The following is a 13,552-nucleotide window of genomic DNA, read 5'->3' as shown; positions in this document are numbered from 1 at the left end:
CTGCCCTCCTCTCTATCTTATCATCTCCTCTCCTCCATTCTCCTCTTCTATCATATACAATCTCCTCTCCTCTAGCCTCCCCTCCTCTCCCCTATCCTCGTCTCGTCTCCTATCTCATCATCTCCCCTCCTCCTCTCCTTTCGCTGCGTCCTATCCTGTCATATCCGATTTTACCCTCACAATAATTTGAGTCAAGAGAGTTTACTTTCTCACAATTCTCTCGGTGGATTCCCTCTGCGGACGCTGGAGATGCTTCCGGTGTTTCGGGTTATGATCCTGAAGCGACGCAGGAAGAAGTATTTCATAAACGTTGATCTTTGACCTCTGACCTCGACATCAGCGACGCCCTCCACTTCGCCCGACTTAACGCACTTTGTATTAAATCAGACCTCCAGCTACTTATTTCCCAAGATGACGAAAGTGTCGTTTCCACAGCGGGAAACAAGACGAGTTGGAGGCGACTGCATCTTTGTTGTTGTTGTTGTTGTTGTTGTCTCGTGAGTCAACGCGTTGCCCCCGGCTGCTAGAGAGCAAACCTCTCGGTGCTCTCTCTCTCTCTCTCTCTTTCTCCTCCATGTTTACACTTGTTGTTTTTTTGGACACACATTGATTTTTTTTTACATATTTCTTAACGTGCCGCTACGCCGCAAAAAAAAAAAGCACACAACATGCGTTGTTGTTGAGGCGTTGTTTATTTTTACTTTATTTTGTTTTGTGTGTGTGTGTGTGGTAATTGTTTCTGTGGGATCAGTCCTCGGAGGGTTCTCGCTGCACTTTTTCAGCCAATGACGTTGCAGCTTCCGCCGATCTGCTATTTCACCTTGTTGTGGGCTCCCCCCCAGCCCCCCACACCTCACAACCCACCTTTCCCTCCGACTGCCCCCCCACCCGAATCATCCATAACCCTCCCACACACACACACACACACACACACACACACACACACACACACACTTGTTCTGCACCCCTTCTCCTCAATTTTATTTTCCTTTTTCTTCCTTCACGAGGAGGCTCCAATCTGTATCTGCTCAGGTGCGAGCACGCAGGAGCGTGTGCAGACACGACCCCCCCCCCCCCCCCTCCCAGAGGAACAATGCTCTATTCTCCGTGTGAGGTGGTTGTCGGCGATGTGACGGGTCTTTGTTACCCGACTCTTCTCTACTTCTTCTTTTTCTGTTTGTTGCTGCACGTCTACCTCCCACTTCCTCTCCAGCTTCCTGCACTCCCTCCTCTTCCTCGCCTCCTCGACAACAAGTCCTCCCCCTTTTCAAGAGTAGATTGCCCTCAAACTGAGAAGTCAAAAAATGGCGAACGCCAAGCGTTAAACACTCGCGCCCAGAGGCGTGGCGGCAGCGTGCGGACACAACGGTGGTCTTTCACGTTTTGTTCTTCTTTTTTTCCCTGGTCCGTGCTGGGAAGATGCCGTGATACACAAACACTTCTAAAAAGATTCTGCAGTCTGAGATGAGAGCGAGGCAACAGGTGCACGAAAAAAAAAGGAAAGGAGAATCAATAGTGCTAATTCACAAAAAAGGGAACAAACACCCGCGGGTCCTCTTCAATCGCAATCGACTTTTATTGCGATGTTTCGGGCGTGGATAACCGTACGCAGGTGGGGGGCAACCGCGGCGTTCTGGAGTAACCGCCGCGAGACCGGAAAATGGCGAATATAACGGGTGGATTAGAAATGTTCTTACTTGTTGGGTCAGTTAGGGACGCTAAATATGGATTATTGGTTGATTAATCATTAAGCGTGTGTCATTTATTTTATTTTTTACTTTTTATTTAATTTAAATTTTTTGGGTTGAATTTGAAAAAAAAAAACCGCGACAAAACGTGACAAAAAGTCATACTTAAATAAAATAAAATATAGAAATAAAAATAAATAAATAAGGAGAAGCCAGACATAAGTAGAAAATATATAGTAAATTAAAATCAATCGCTCTTTACAATTTCCGATAAATTCTTTCTTTGTCGTTTCTACTTGATGAATCGGTTGTAAAAGCAATTGTTGGAGTAAAAAATTTGTTTTCCTTTCGAGGTCGGCCCGAGCCGAAGGAGATGACCGGCCTGTTGATCCCCGGTGGCTCTCCACTTCATTTTTGAAGAAATGGGGTATTTTTTGTGTGTGTATATATTTTATTTTTTCATCAAGATCATAGCAATTCTCTCTACCTCTATCCCAGCTTTCTTATCGGGAAACATACATTAGAATGTCAGACACATCTCCTCCCTCACTGATCCATATCTGCAGTCTCTCTCTCTCTCTCTCTCTCTCTCTCCATAAACCACTCCAGCAAATGTTACCTTTTTCATATCTGGGCTGTGAAAATACATTTTTTTTTTTCTTCTTCTTTCAATCCGCTGCCTGGGAGGATCTGCGGAGGCGATAACCTTCGCCGGGCGAACTGCAAATGTCACGTCGGGCTCGCCGACCAATCGCGTTTCCTCGTGGGCGCGGCCTCTCTTGGGGGTCGCACCCACGACTCCGAGGGCCTGAGCAGATGTGCACACATGAATGAGAATGAGTCAGCAGGGTGGGGGAGGGAGTGGGGGGGGGTGAAGCTGTGTTGCTTCTTCTTCTTTTTTCTGATCTGAACATTTACTGAAGTGGGAACAATGAGTAGATACCATTTTTTTGTATGTAGCTCCGCCCCCTCCTGAAAGCTAATTAGTGCAGAGAGCTGATGCAATTATGAGTATCCCCCCCCCCCCCCCACCGGATAGTAGCCATTGTTGAAAAGGCTGATTTCGGCCGGCCGTGCATATTAAACCTTTTGGTCTTAATCTTTTGTCGTGTGCAAATAAGTGAGATTACAGTCTTAACATTGTAATCCGCCCTCACCCGACATCATCCTCTCTTTATCTCTCACTACCCTGAAGTGATCGGCTCTTATTCCTCAGGGTTTGGGCAATATGCATCGAAATAATGTCAATAATCGCCGCAGGAGACGAGATATCGTCTTTCGTTTTTCTGAACTCGTCAGACCACTTTGTTATTTCGCAAAAAAGCCACGTGAGTTCATATTTTGCGAATGCACCCACAGCCAAACCAAGACAGGCGCTCAATAATCTAGTCATCATCATGTTTCATATGTTTTCTCGACTATTTGAATATTAAAAATGCCCTCACTGTGCGAGAGCTTCCGTGGGGTTTCTCCTCGAAGACATTCCCCACGGGACGCGTGGTTGCTGCATGTCAGATGTGTGACCTACGACCTTTACTGTGCGAGGTCAGGGACTCGGCCTTGGGCGTGTCTCGGCCGCCGTGCTCAGACACACACACACACACACACACAGCAGGAGAGGATGAAGTGAAGAGCCTGGCAGCCATCAACTGGGAAATTAAAATATTCGCACGAAGGCTGAAGCGTTGACGGGGTTTAGAACCCACTGTTTCTTCTCGGGGCAAAATATTCTGTTTAATGTGTGTGTGTGTGTGTGTCTTCCCTCTTTTCGTAGTTCCTGTGTTTGAAGAACATCCGGACGTTTCTCAAGGTGTGCCACGACAAGTTCGGCCTGCGCAACAGCGAGCTGTTCGACCCCTTTGACCTCTTCGACGTCCGAGACTTCGGCAAGGTGAGTTCAGGCCGGATGCTTCATTTCTTCTTCTTTTTCTGATCTTCTTCGCGACGCCCTTCTGGTGTCAGATGACAAGAGCCAAGAAGCGGCGCGTGGTCTCGATACGCTGACATGCATGTGTCATGTGTGTGTGTGTTCATCTGCACATCAAGCCCCCCGTGTGATTTTGTTTTTCCTTCCCCGGGTTTAAAGACAGTTCAAAGTCTAAGTTTAAAGACCCCCCCCCCCCCCGCCCCTCGACGCCGTCTGCTCGCTGACTCGCGGCGCGCTACATGTGAGGCTTCGTGGGGATGTTTTGAAACGAGGTCGGGTTTAATGCTCTGAGGCATTGAGAGGCGGCGCGGGGGCATCTGGCGGCCAATCGCGGAGAGTGGGGGTCCTCCTCTGGTGCTCTCCTGAAGGGTTCTTCTCTTCTTTCCCCCGTGAAAGTTTATTTTTTCTTCTATTTCTTGGGAGTTTTCCCTGATCGGATGGTGAGGTCAAAGGTCAGGGACGTCGTACGTGTACAGATTGTAAAGCCCTCTGAGGGGGAATTCGTAATTTACGATGTTGGGCTGTATAAAATACACTGAATTGAATAGTGGGGTTGGCGTTGGGGGGATGGGGGGGGGTGGTCTGGTAATCCGGCCGGTGATACCCGGCTTCCCGCGAGCGAATGGTTCCCCTCTCTCCTTTCCCGGTCACCTTTTGACCCGCGTTGCGTGTGTCTTCCGCACGTGGCCGAGGTAGAAGGCGGGCGATGGCGCCGGGAGCTGGCGAGGTCCGCAACGTATCTGATTCGCCGTTAGCCCACTTCCCCTCCTCGCTCCGTGGGCAGCCAATGGGCGAAGACGCTGGGAGAAAAAAAAAAGATAAGAGGGGGGGGGGGGGGGGGAGAGAGAGACAAGGACTCATTTGGCAGATTGTAGATAAACCACGAGACGACGTCTTGAGAGTCAATGAGCTCACAGTGAACGGTATTAAAAATCCAACCGCGGTCAGAATCAATCATACGGGCCCTCCATATGTCAATTTGGAAATTGCTTCGGCATGGCGGCGGCCGGCTTGTCTCGCCATTGATTTTCCATTAAGGGCCAACATCACATTATAATATATTGAATTGAGCAGATCCCTTCTAATGTGGCATACATTTAAATAGTGAGAATGCCTCATAAACAGGAAGATAAAAGCCGGCTGGTTGAAGTGAAGAGTCTCTCTCTCTCTCTCTCTCTCTCTCTCTCTCGAAGCGTCCTTTTTGTTACCGTGACTTTCTTCGTGCGTACCACGTCGCGGCGTCTTTCATCCGTTCTTTCCGTATGACGGGAAAATATGGATGAATGACGCTTCTGCGGAACGATTTCCTTTTTGACGAAGGGATCAACGGCGGTGTTGTTTCTTCAAAATGTTTTTGGGCCTCCCGTGACGAGGGAGAGGGGGGCCACAGGATGGGAATGAAAGGAGGAGGGGGAGAGGAGGAGGAGGAGGAGGAGGATCTTTCGGCGCGCGTCCCCGGTGGCGGCGCTCCTTTTTTACGATATGTATCTTTATACAGTCACTTTTTCTTTGTCAATTTTCCAGTTGTATGAGTTGGTACACATGATATGAAAATAATATATATATATAAAATAAAAAAGAAAAAATGAGGGTAAATAAGGATAATAATGAATAGATTGCATCCAAAAATAATGAAATACAAATAATACAAAAAACAAAATAATGAATATAAATAATAATTGCAGTCCTGTATGTGCTAAATATGCGTTTCCGAGAGGATTGTGTATGATGGCGGTGCCAAACTGTTGATTTTTTTCATCTCCTCTTCGAAAGAGTGGAATTAAATCGGAGAACTTCGGGGAGGGGGGGGGGGGGGTTTATGGTGGAGTTTTTTTTATTATAGCAGCTGCCTCTATAAACACGGATCGGCCCCTGTGCACCTCTCATACCGCCACAGTGGCTGCCCCGGAGTTCATCTCCCACTGGCCTTCTGACCGCCATCTTGCCTTCTAATGATGCCTTCCCCCGGGTCACATGCTAAACAGAGACTGGCGGCGGGGGGAGGGGGGGGGCAACTGGGTCCTGATGCTGAAAGCAAAAAGTAATCGCCCCCTTCAGAACCTTTCCCCACACGCCCTCTTCCAGCGGGGGCGAGCATCGGAACAGACGGAGCACACGCCCCAGCGAGACGTCCTCGACTGGTTTTTATTTTCATTACCCGAGTCGTTTCAACCGGGGTCGTTTCAACCGGGGTCACCCTGCGCCACGCACAACACCGGCTCCCTTGTCGCCTCTTCTAAACGCATGGGGGGGGGGGGGTAGCTGCATATCGCCACAGTGCTCCCCCTCAACCCATCCCCCATCATTAGAAATTCATTATGACATCATTAAACCAATGAAATACAGCTTATTGCAGGAGACCCCAGAGAAGGCTTCTATTTAAACACTTCGCTGCCATCCGGAGAAAGAAAAAAAAGGGAAAGCCAGCCAGCCCCTCTGCTCCCCGCCCGTTTTTTAATTAGCCACCAAAGGAACATTGCTGTCATTTAAATGAACATGGCAATCAGTTTATTTGGCTGTTGCCATGATTAGCATAATTAGCCCGCACCTGTTAACCATCCATCAACAGTTTGGTAATTCTTCCGTCTGCGAGTGGAGCGGCGGAGGAAGGAAGGTAAGGAAAGGAAAGGAAGGAAGGAAGGATGCTTCCTTTCTTCTTTTTCGGATTCGGTGTCTATCATCTAATCGTACGCCCGTTTAGTTTGAGATGCAGACGGCGTCGCTCGCATCCATTTCCTGTGGCAGCTCTTCACCGAGCCCCGCCGGCTGCGACCGCACGGCGTCACGGTGGATGGATTTTTTTTATTCGCATTGGAACTTCGTCCCCCATCAATTTGAGCTCATTGTTTATGTGAAACCGACGTCCTCTGGCAGCTGGTGCAGCAGGCCGGGTTTCTTCAGCCAACCCACAGTGATGATTTGTATATGTATTTATGATTCCTTCCACTCAGTAGCCAAATTATCCCCCTATTAAATAGACCAATTGAAGTGGTGTTATTTATTTTTACATTTGTTTTGCTGCAGTTCGACTCTTTCTCTTGCTCTTTCTGGATATTTTCACTCATAAATAATTCAATTTCTTCCATCTCGTAATTCCATTTTCACTCCTAAATGTACTTAGATATCGAGTACACACAAAGCGCACCTTGAAAAGGATGGAGAGCTGTAATCTGAGGGACCCCCCCCCCCCCCGATTCGATTTGCACCCAACTGCTCCATTTTCTGTCACTTTTCTTACCCTCCTCACTCCCTCCTCCAGCCTCCATCCATCTCTCCCCCCTTTTCACTCTCACTCTCTCCCCCCGCCGTCCCCGACTCATTCGTCTCTCCGCGAGTGTGTTGTGATAAGGCTCAGCCAGCGGCGGGGCGGGCCACCATTGTGTCAGAGCGGCGTGATTGCCATTGGTCTGCGGTGTTTGATTACTCTCCACCTCTCTCTCTCTCTCTGCCGCACGCTGAACTCTGCTCCTCTCATTTCCTTCCTGTGCGCTCTGCAGCGGCTAAAAATAGCGAGTTGCTTAGCATCCACGCCCAGCGCTGCTAAACATCTGGAACGTAGCCGCGGCCGCCGTTGGCCCCCGCCGGCCTTCTCGGAATGCTATTTGCCGGAGTTTGATTTCCAACCTCAGTCCGATGCCCATGTGCTCATTTGTTCAGTGGACGTGCAACAGATCATTACCCCGCCCCCGCCGCCGCCTGTACTTTGCTTTTGAAGCTATTTTACGGCTCAGCTGTGAGGCCGGCCATGAGTCATGAGAGACGCATGTATGATTTGATTCAGTGCTGTGGCGTTGGAGTGCCTCAGCTTAGCCAAAGGGCGTTTGGCTTCTCGTGCTGCGTTCACGGTCGATCTCACGCAAAGTCAAATGAGGCGAATTGGTTGCGATTGGCGGGATTTTTTTCGGCGGGCAACGTGAATGACGCGAAAAGAAATATTTCAACTTCGCCCAACGCTGAGTTGCGAAAGCCAATCGGCGTTGAGACGCTCCGCCGTTGGTGGATCTAACTGCTGGTACTCTAGTAGCGCTGGAAGCGGCAGTTATTCAGACGTAGTCGGTGATAGTCACCGAGCTGTGTGTGCCTACGGGTGATGTCATGTATAAATATATATATATATATATATGTGGTATTAAATGTTATGAACCCGAACACAAGTTTGTGGGATGTCCACAACAAGTATAACGCAGAACTAGTGGTTATTTCTTCCTTGGTTGATGGTGGAGATGATAACTGTTTCCACGGAGTAAAGCCACGGATATAAGCCACGCCCTCTAAGGCGCGAATAACGCGACTAAACCACAACTTGTCGGGCGAATAAACTCACACGAGTAAAGTGAATATTCGCAATATTGGTGGGAAGACTACACTTCCCGTCTTGCTTTGTGGGGACCAAAACAGGAAGTGTTGTTTGCGTGAAAGTCTTGCCGAAGCATCTCCGAGCGGCGTCTCGTTTGGCTCGTAAAAATAATGATATCTATATATACACTACCGTTCAAAAGTTTGGGGTCACTTAGAAATGTCTTTATTTTTCAAAGAAAATCACTGTTTTTTCAATAAAGATAACATTAATCAAAAATACACTCTCTACATTGTTAATGTGGTAAATGACTATTCTAGGTGGAAACGTCTGGTTTCTAATGAAATATCTCCAGAGGTGTATAGAGGCCCATTTCCATCAACTATCACTCCAGTGTTCTAATGGTACATTGTGTTTGCTAATCGCCTTAGAAGACTAATATCTGATTAGAAAACCCTTGTGCAATTATGTTAGCACAGCTGAAAACAGTTATGCTGGTGATATAAGCTATAACTGGCCTTCCTTTGAGCTTGAAGTTTGAAGAACAAAATTAACACTTCAAATATTAATCATTATTTCTAACCTTGTCAATGTCTTGACTATATTTTCTATTCAATTTTCAATTCATTTGATAAATAAAAGTGAGTTTTCATGGAAGACACGAAATTGTCTGGATGACCCCAAACTTTTGAACGGTAGTGTATATATATGTTTTTCATGGCATGTGTTCCTGTTTGGACAAGACAAATGACACGAGGCGACTTGAACGATGCCCCGTCCGCTGCGGATGATCACACGTTGGTATTGGTATCGATTCACCACCGTGTTTCATTTGGAATGAGAAAAAAAAAGAGGAGATGGAAAAGGGTGGTGACTAATGCCTGTCGGACTCGGGCTGGAGAGACAGCAGTAAGTGATGGAGGGAGGAGGTTCAAGAGTCAAGCAGCCGAGGGGTCACCCTCTCGGGGTCGGCTTGTCCCCTTCCATTAGAGGCCTCGTCCTCGGCAGCAGTCCTTAACTGTCGAGGGCCGGGCGGGTTTTCATTTTATTAAGCTGCGACTCTCCAGTATGTTGCCTCGGTCTTCTCAGACGGGCATCGGGAGGTTTATTACTAAATGTGTTGCTTGAGCTCCACTAAACAATTTCCCGAGGTTAAAAGTCTCGTTTTTCATTACCTAGAAGCAGCGAGTCTTGTTGTATACGCTCTACCTGTGACAGCTACAGGTTACCTTCTAGTAATCGAATATGACGACTTCTTCTAGATTGAACCGTCGAGCAGCTTCAGCCACACTGACGATGACAGTGTTCTTACGCCGTGACATCGCCACGGTTACCGACATAAAGGGTCTAGAGGACTCCTTGATCCGTCGTTGCAGACGGGGTACTCCCCGAGAAGAGAACTTTGTGTCTTCTTCTTCTTCGTCTTCTTCTCTCCCCCGCCGCCCTCTTACTTCATGCCCTGTCCATTAGGACACCTCAAAAAATATATTTTTTGCATAAAGCTTTCCGAGACGCCTATCAATAATTCATTCCAAATGTCACAGTGCTGATGATGCCATGAATTATAAATGACGAACTTCCTCTCTCCCCACCCTCTCCCTGTGTTTGGACCCCCCCCCCCCCTTCTTCCTATCTCTCCATTCCACGCTACCCACGGCCTCATTATCCCTGCAGCTCGTTACCGTGACACCCGGGGAAACAGGTGGTTGCCGAGCAATAGCTCGTTGTCCTGGATTCAGCCCTCGGCTCGGGGAATAGCGACTGGTGGGGGGGTTGGTGGGGTTGGTGGGGTTTGTGTAGGTCCCGGAGTTCACACCTCCAAGTGACGGCAGAGATGAGATGTGATGGAAATCGTGGCGCCCGAGTCTCTCGTTTGGCCCAAAACCGTCCCTCACCGCCGCCACGTGGTTTTCGTGACACGGATGTGAAAGCTCGAGGTCCCGATGACCGGGAAAAAAATGTCAAATGGGTGAGAAATCTCATCTCGTCTGGATTCCCGACAGCCGAGACATGAATGACCCGTTCTTTGGAAGCACGCCACGGCCGACGGATATATTTCGTAACCTGTCTTTTTGAATTGTGCGTCTTGATTGCGAGATATTCCGCACATTACGTACAATCACGATATGCTAAATATCGTGAATAACGATGAGCGTGAAGCTAGCTCGCAATTTTTCTCTCTCTTCATAATGACGAGGAAGAGGCCTCAGAATTTATTGAGGTTTACGATATCGTTCTTTTTCTGATTCCATGTGATGCTAGGTCATAATTACCCCCCCAAAAATAGAAGAATTCTAGAAAAGGAGTCCGATCCCTCTCTGAGATGTGGATGTGTCTTGGCTGTCGAAGCAGGGGAAAAAAATTGGTACCTTTCGAAAAAAAATCACAATAAGCCCTCCGTCTCGTATTTATTTTCACTTCATTTCGGGAGCCCTTTTTTTTTGCTGCATTGCAACAGTGTCATTTATATTGTATATCCAGTGGAAGAAAGAGAGAGAGAGAGAGAGAGAGAGAGAGAAGCACAAAGCGATGAGCTGTATGAAAGCCATTTATTGAACTCTCAACGCTCCTCGCGATCTAACTCCTGTCGGTGGGGGGAAATAATTGGACCTCTTTTGTTTTTTGGGGTGACAGCGAGTGTTACCACGTGTGTGTGTGTGCGTGTGTGTGTGTGTTTGCCGCCTGACAGAATCTGATAGACGGTGGCGTGCTTCGGCCCAGGAGTTTTTGAAGCTCTCCCGGCGCACACAGTGGGCGAGTCGCCGAGCTGCCGTCAGAACCTTCTTTCTCTCTTGCGCGTTTTTGGGAGAGATTCACCGGAGGGCGGTGCCTCTGTTGTCGGTGTAGGGTGGCGGCGGGGGCGGCCTTTGTAGCGCTGCAGGGGCATACAGCAGGGGGGGGCGGGGGGGGGGGGCGTTATAGAGGAAGAGCCCCCGCGGAGCAGGAGTCTCTGAATTTGTGCGCGAACTCTCATTATTTCTCCTTCTCTCTCCGGGTTCCTCCCATCCGAGGCCCCCCACAGGCGTGGCGATGATGGACAGGTACATCCCTCTGAGGAATCACTGGCACGAATATGAAGAGGAAAAATCACCCCAACAAAAAAAAGGGGGGAGGGGGAGGAGGAGGGGAGTTCGTCCTCAATCATTTTTTTTCTTCCTTTTTCCATTGCGAAGGGATGATGCCCCCTCGCCCATGGAGCTGAAAGGCAAACCCACCTGGCTCATAAATCATATTTATTGTACACACACACACACACACTTGTGCTATGCTTTTCCGCCGTACGCTCTGGATTACGTAACAATATGCCGGTTGCGCTAAAAAAACGGCGATCACTTCCAAAACATAAATGTCGTGTTGATGTTTTTCCGCTGACATTTGGAACACGAATGTTGACGTAGCTTTGCCGGATCATCGGAATAAGCTGCTTAAAATTTCTTTAACGAAAAAAACACGATTAAATCACGAGAGTTTCCAAATAATCGACGTGTCACGTAAAAAGAAAAAACACAAGCAGATTGCACAGTTAAGTCAGAATATTTTTTCTAATTTTTTCTTTTCTTTTTTAAAGCAGTGCTCCGTCAACGTTGGTATTAAGTGGAGAGAGCGGGCGGATTTGTCGTAATAGACGCTCCGCCGGTGAATAAATGTTAATAAGCCCTGTGTTCACTGAGAGGAGGGGGCGTGGCTTTGGATCTCAGCGTGAATGCTCCCGTCTGAATATTTCAGGAGGCCGAGCGTCCCGCAAACATCACTTCCCGACGGCGTGCGACACGTGTGGGTAATATTATGTCACGAGGAAAAGAAGAGATTACTTTTCTCTCTCCAGGTGTGCTGACTATAAAGTCTGTGCTGCATATTGTGCCACAGTTTTTTCCCAACATAAGCCACCGTGCTCTGACACATTACACCGTACACATGACAAAAGAGTAACATTGGCATTTAAAAAAAAATTAGTAATTCTTTATTTATTTTATTCAGTTTCGCTGAACAAAAAAGAACGTGACAAAATATTGTAAAGACAAAAAAATGAGAACAAATAAGTAATAAAGAAAATAATATAAGTAGGAAAATATATACTAAATTAATTCATCAATCGCTCTTTACAATTTTTGATCTTTGAAGATTGGCATTAAAAAACATGAAGTTTTTACCGACTACGGAGTCCAGCACCGGGATGATGATGCATGATGGGAAATGTAGGCCGTCCCCTTATCGCCGCTCTGTCGGCTTCAGCTCGATGGCATTTTCAAAGCTGGGTGAATTAGCCTTGCAGCTAGCAGAACACTAGCTTCAAAAAAAAACACTGACCTCTGACCTCTGGGGACAAAAGTGTATACGTGGCCCACGACTCCCGCTCCAGTTCATCGACAGGAGCGCATCAAAGGGTTTAGATGGCACAGGCGGAGACGGGGCTCGGGGCCATAAAGTCGGGCTGTAACATTTGAAGTGAGACTGAATGGATGACGTGGTGCCTCATTACCCGCGGCGCGCATTCAAGAAAGTTGGAGTAACACGTTTGACTCGACCTGACGGTGGCGAGACGCTGCAGCCCACTTCCCTTCACAGACCTTTCTCCATCCAGCCTCCTCCTCCTCCTCCTCCCTCCCCCTTTCACCTGGCGAATATTGCGTCTTCAGCATGGCTCTTGGGTAATTTGATACGGCCGATTAAAAAAAAAAAAAAAAAGTAACAAGCAGCCGGGCTTCTTATTGTGCGGTGCTGCGGCACTCGCCAGGTGTTACAAACCCCTCCCCCCCTGCAGGGGCCACTAAACTGATGCCCTCCTCCATGCCTCCTCTCATTTATTTCCCTGCAGGTGCCTCACAGTGGGTAGTAATGATGCACCGTGTGTATGTGGCCGATGGGGGGGGGGGGATTTCAGGGGGGGGGATGTTTAGGGAAAGGTGAAGCCACTTTCACCACTTCAGGGAACACCAAGCTATATTTTTGAGATATAACAATTATACTAACTGCTTGGTTTCGATAGAAACGTTTGTGCCCAAAAATGTAATATGCAGCAAAGAAAAGTAGGACAAGAGAAAAGGATCAAACTTAAGGAAATGATATCAAACACGCCGTAACAATCACAATTCAGATTGGAGATTCACCTGTGTGATAGGGATTTTACAACAAATATTATTGTAAATTGTTATTATTATTTTCTCTCAAATAAACATTTACTTATTTGATTATATTCTGTGTTTTTACACCCAGAGGTTGAGAGCCTTTCCTTTTTTCAATTTAAAAAAAAAAACCTATCTGATGGAAAACAAAACGGGGACCGCCCGTAAAAAACATGCTAAAAAAAGTCTGCAGGGCACTTTAAAAAAAAAAATTACGCAGTGGAATGACGACCAAATGGGATGAACTCACAGCTACAATTATGAATCAAATAACTGAATCCCACCGCATACTGACGCTGAGGGAATGGCCGTCCTCAGGAGGCCAAAGAGAGACCCCGTTTCTCTCTTTTTCTGACGGAGTGACACCGCCCACGGAACACAAAGCTCTGGCGCCCGCAGAACACGCCGCGCCCCGCCTGTAATGACCGGCGGAGCGAGTGGCGAGGGTGAGAGACTGACAACGAGGCAGAGGATGAAGAGGAGGAGGTGGTGGAGGCGGTGGTGGTGGAGGGAGTCA

At 47.7% G+C, this 13,552-nt stretch overlaps 1 protein-coding gene across 9 annotated transcripts in view; it reads left to right on the top strand.

Moving 5' to 3' along the window:
* vav2 (vav 2 guanine nucleotide exchange factor) overlaps window positions 1–13,552 on the top strand; it is a 195,865-nt gene that overhangs the window by 53,006 nt on the left and 129,307 nt on the right. For all 9 annotated transcript variants that reach the window (XM_056431788.1, XM_056431786.1, XM_056431783.1 and 6 more), the window contains exon 2: window positions 3,463–3,579. In XM_056431788.1, the coding sequence (XP_056287763.1) occupies window positions 3,463–3,579 (117 nt within the window). The remainder of the gene's footprint in view (window positions 1–3,462; window positions 3,580–13,552) is intronic.

Source organism: Pseudoliparis swirei, chromosome 15, assembly GCF_029220125.1.
Source record: "Pseudoliparis swirei isolate HS2019 ecotype Mariana Trench chromosome 15, NWPU_hadal_v1, whole genome shotgun sequence".
Lineage (NCBI taxonomy): Eukaryota > Metazoa > Chordata > Actinopteri > Perciformes > Liparidae > Pseudoliparis > Pseudoliparis swirei.
The sequence above is the reverse complement of the archived record's forward strand: the minus strand, read 5'-3'. Positions and strand labels throughout refer to the sequence as shown.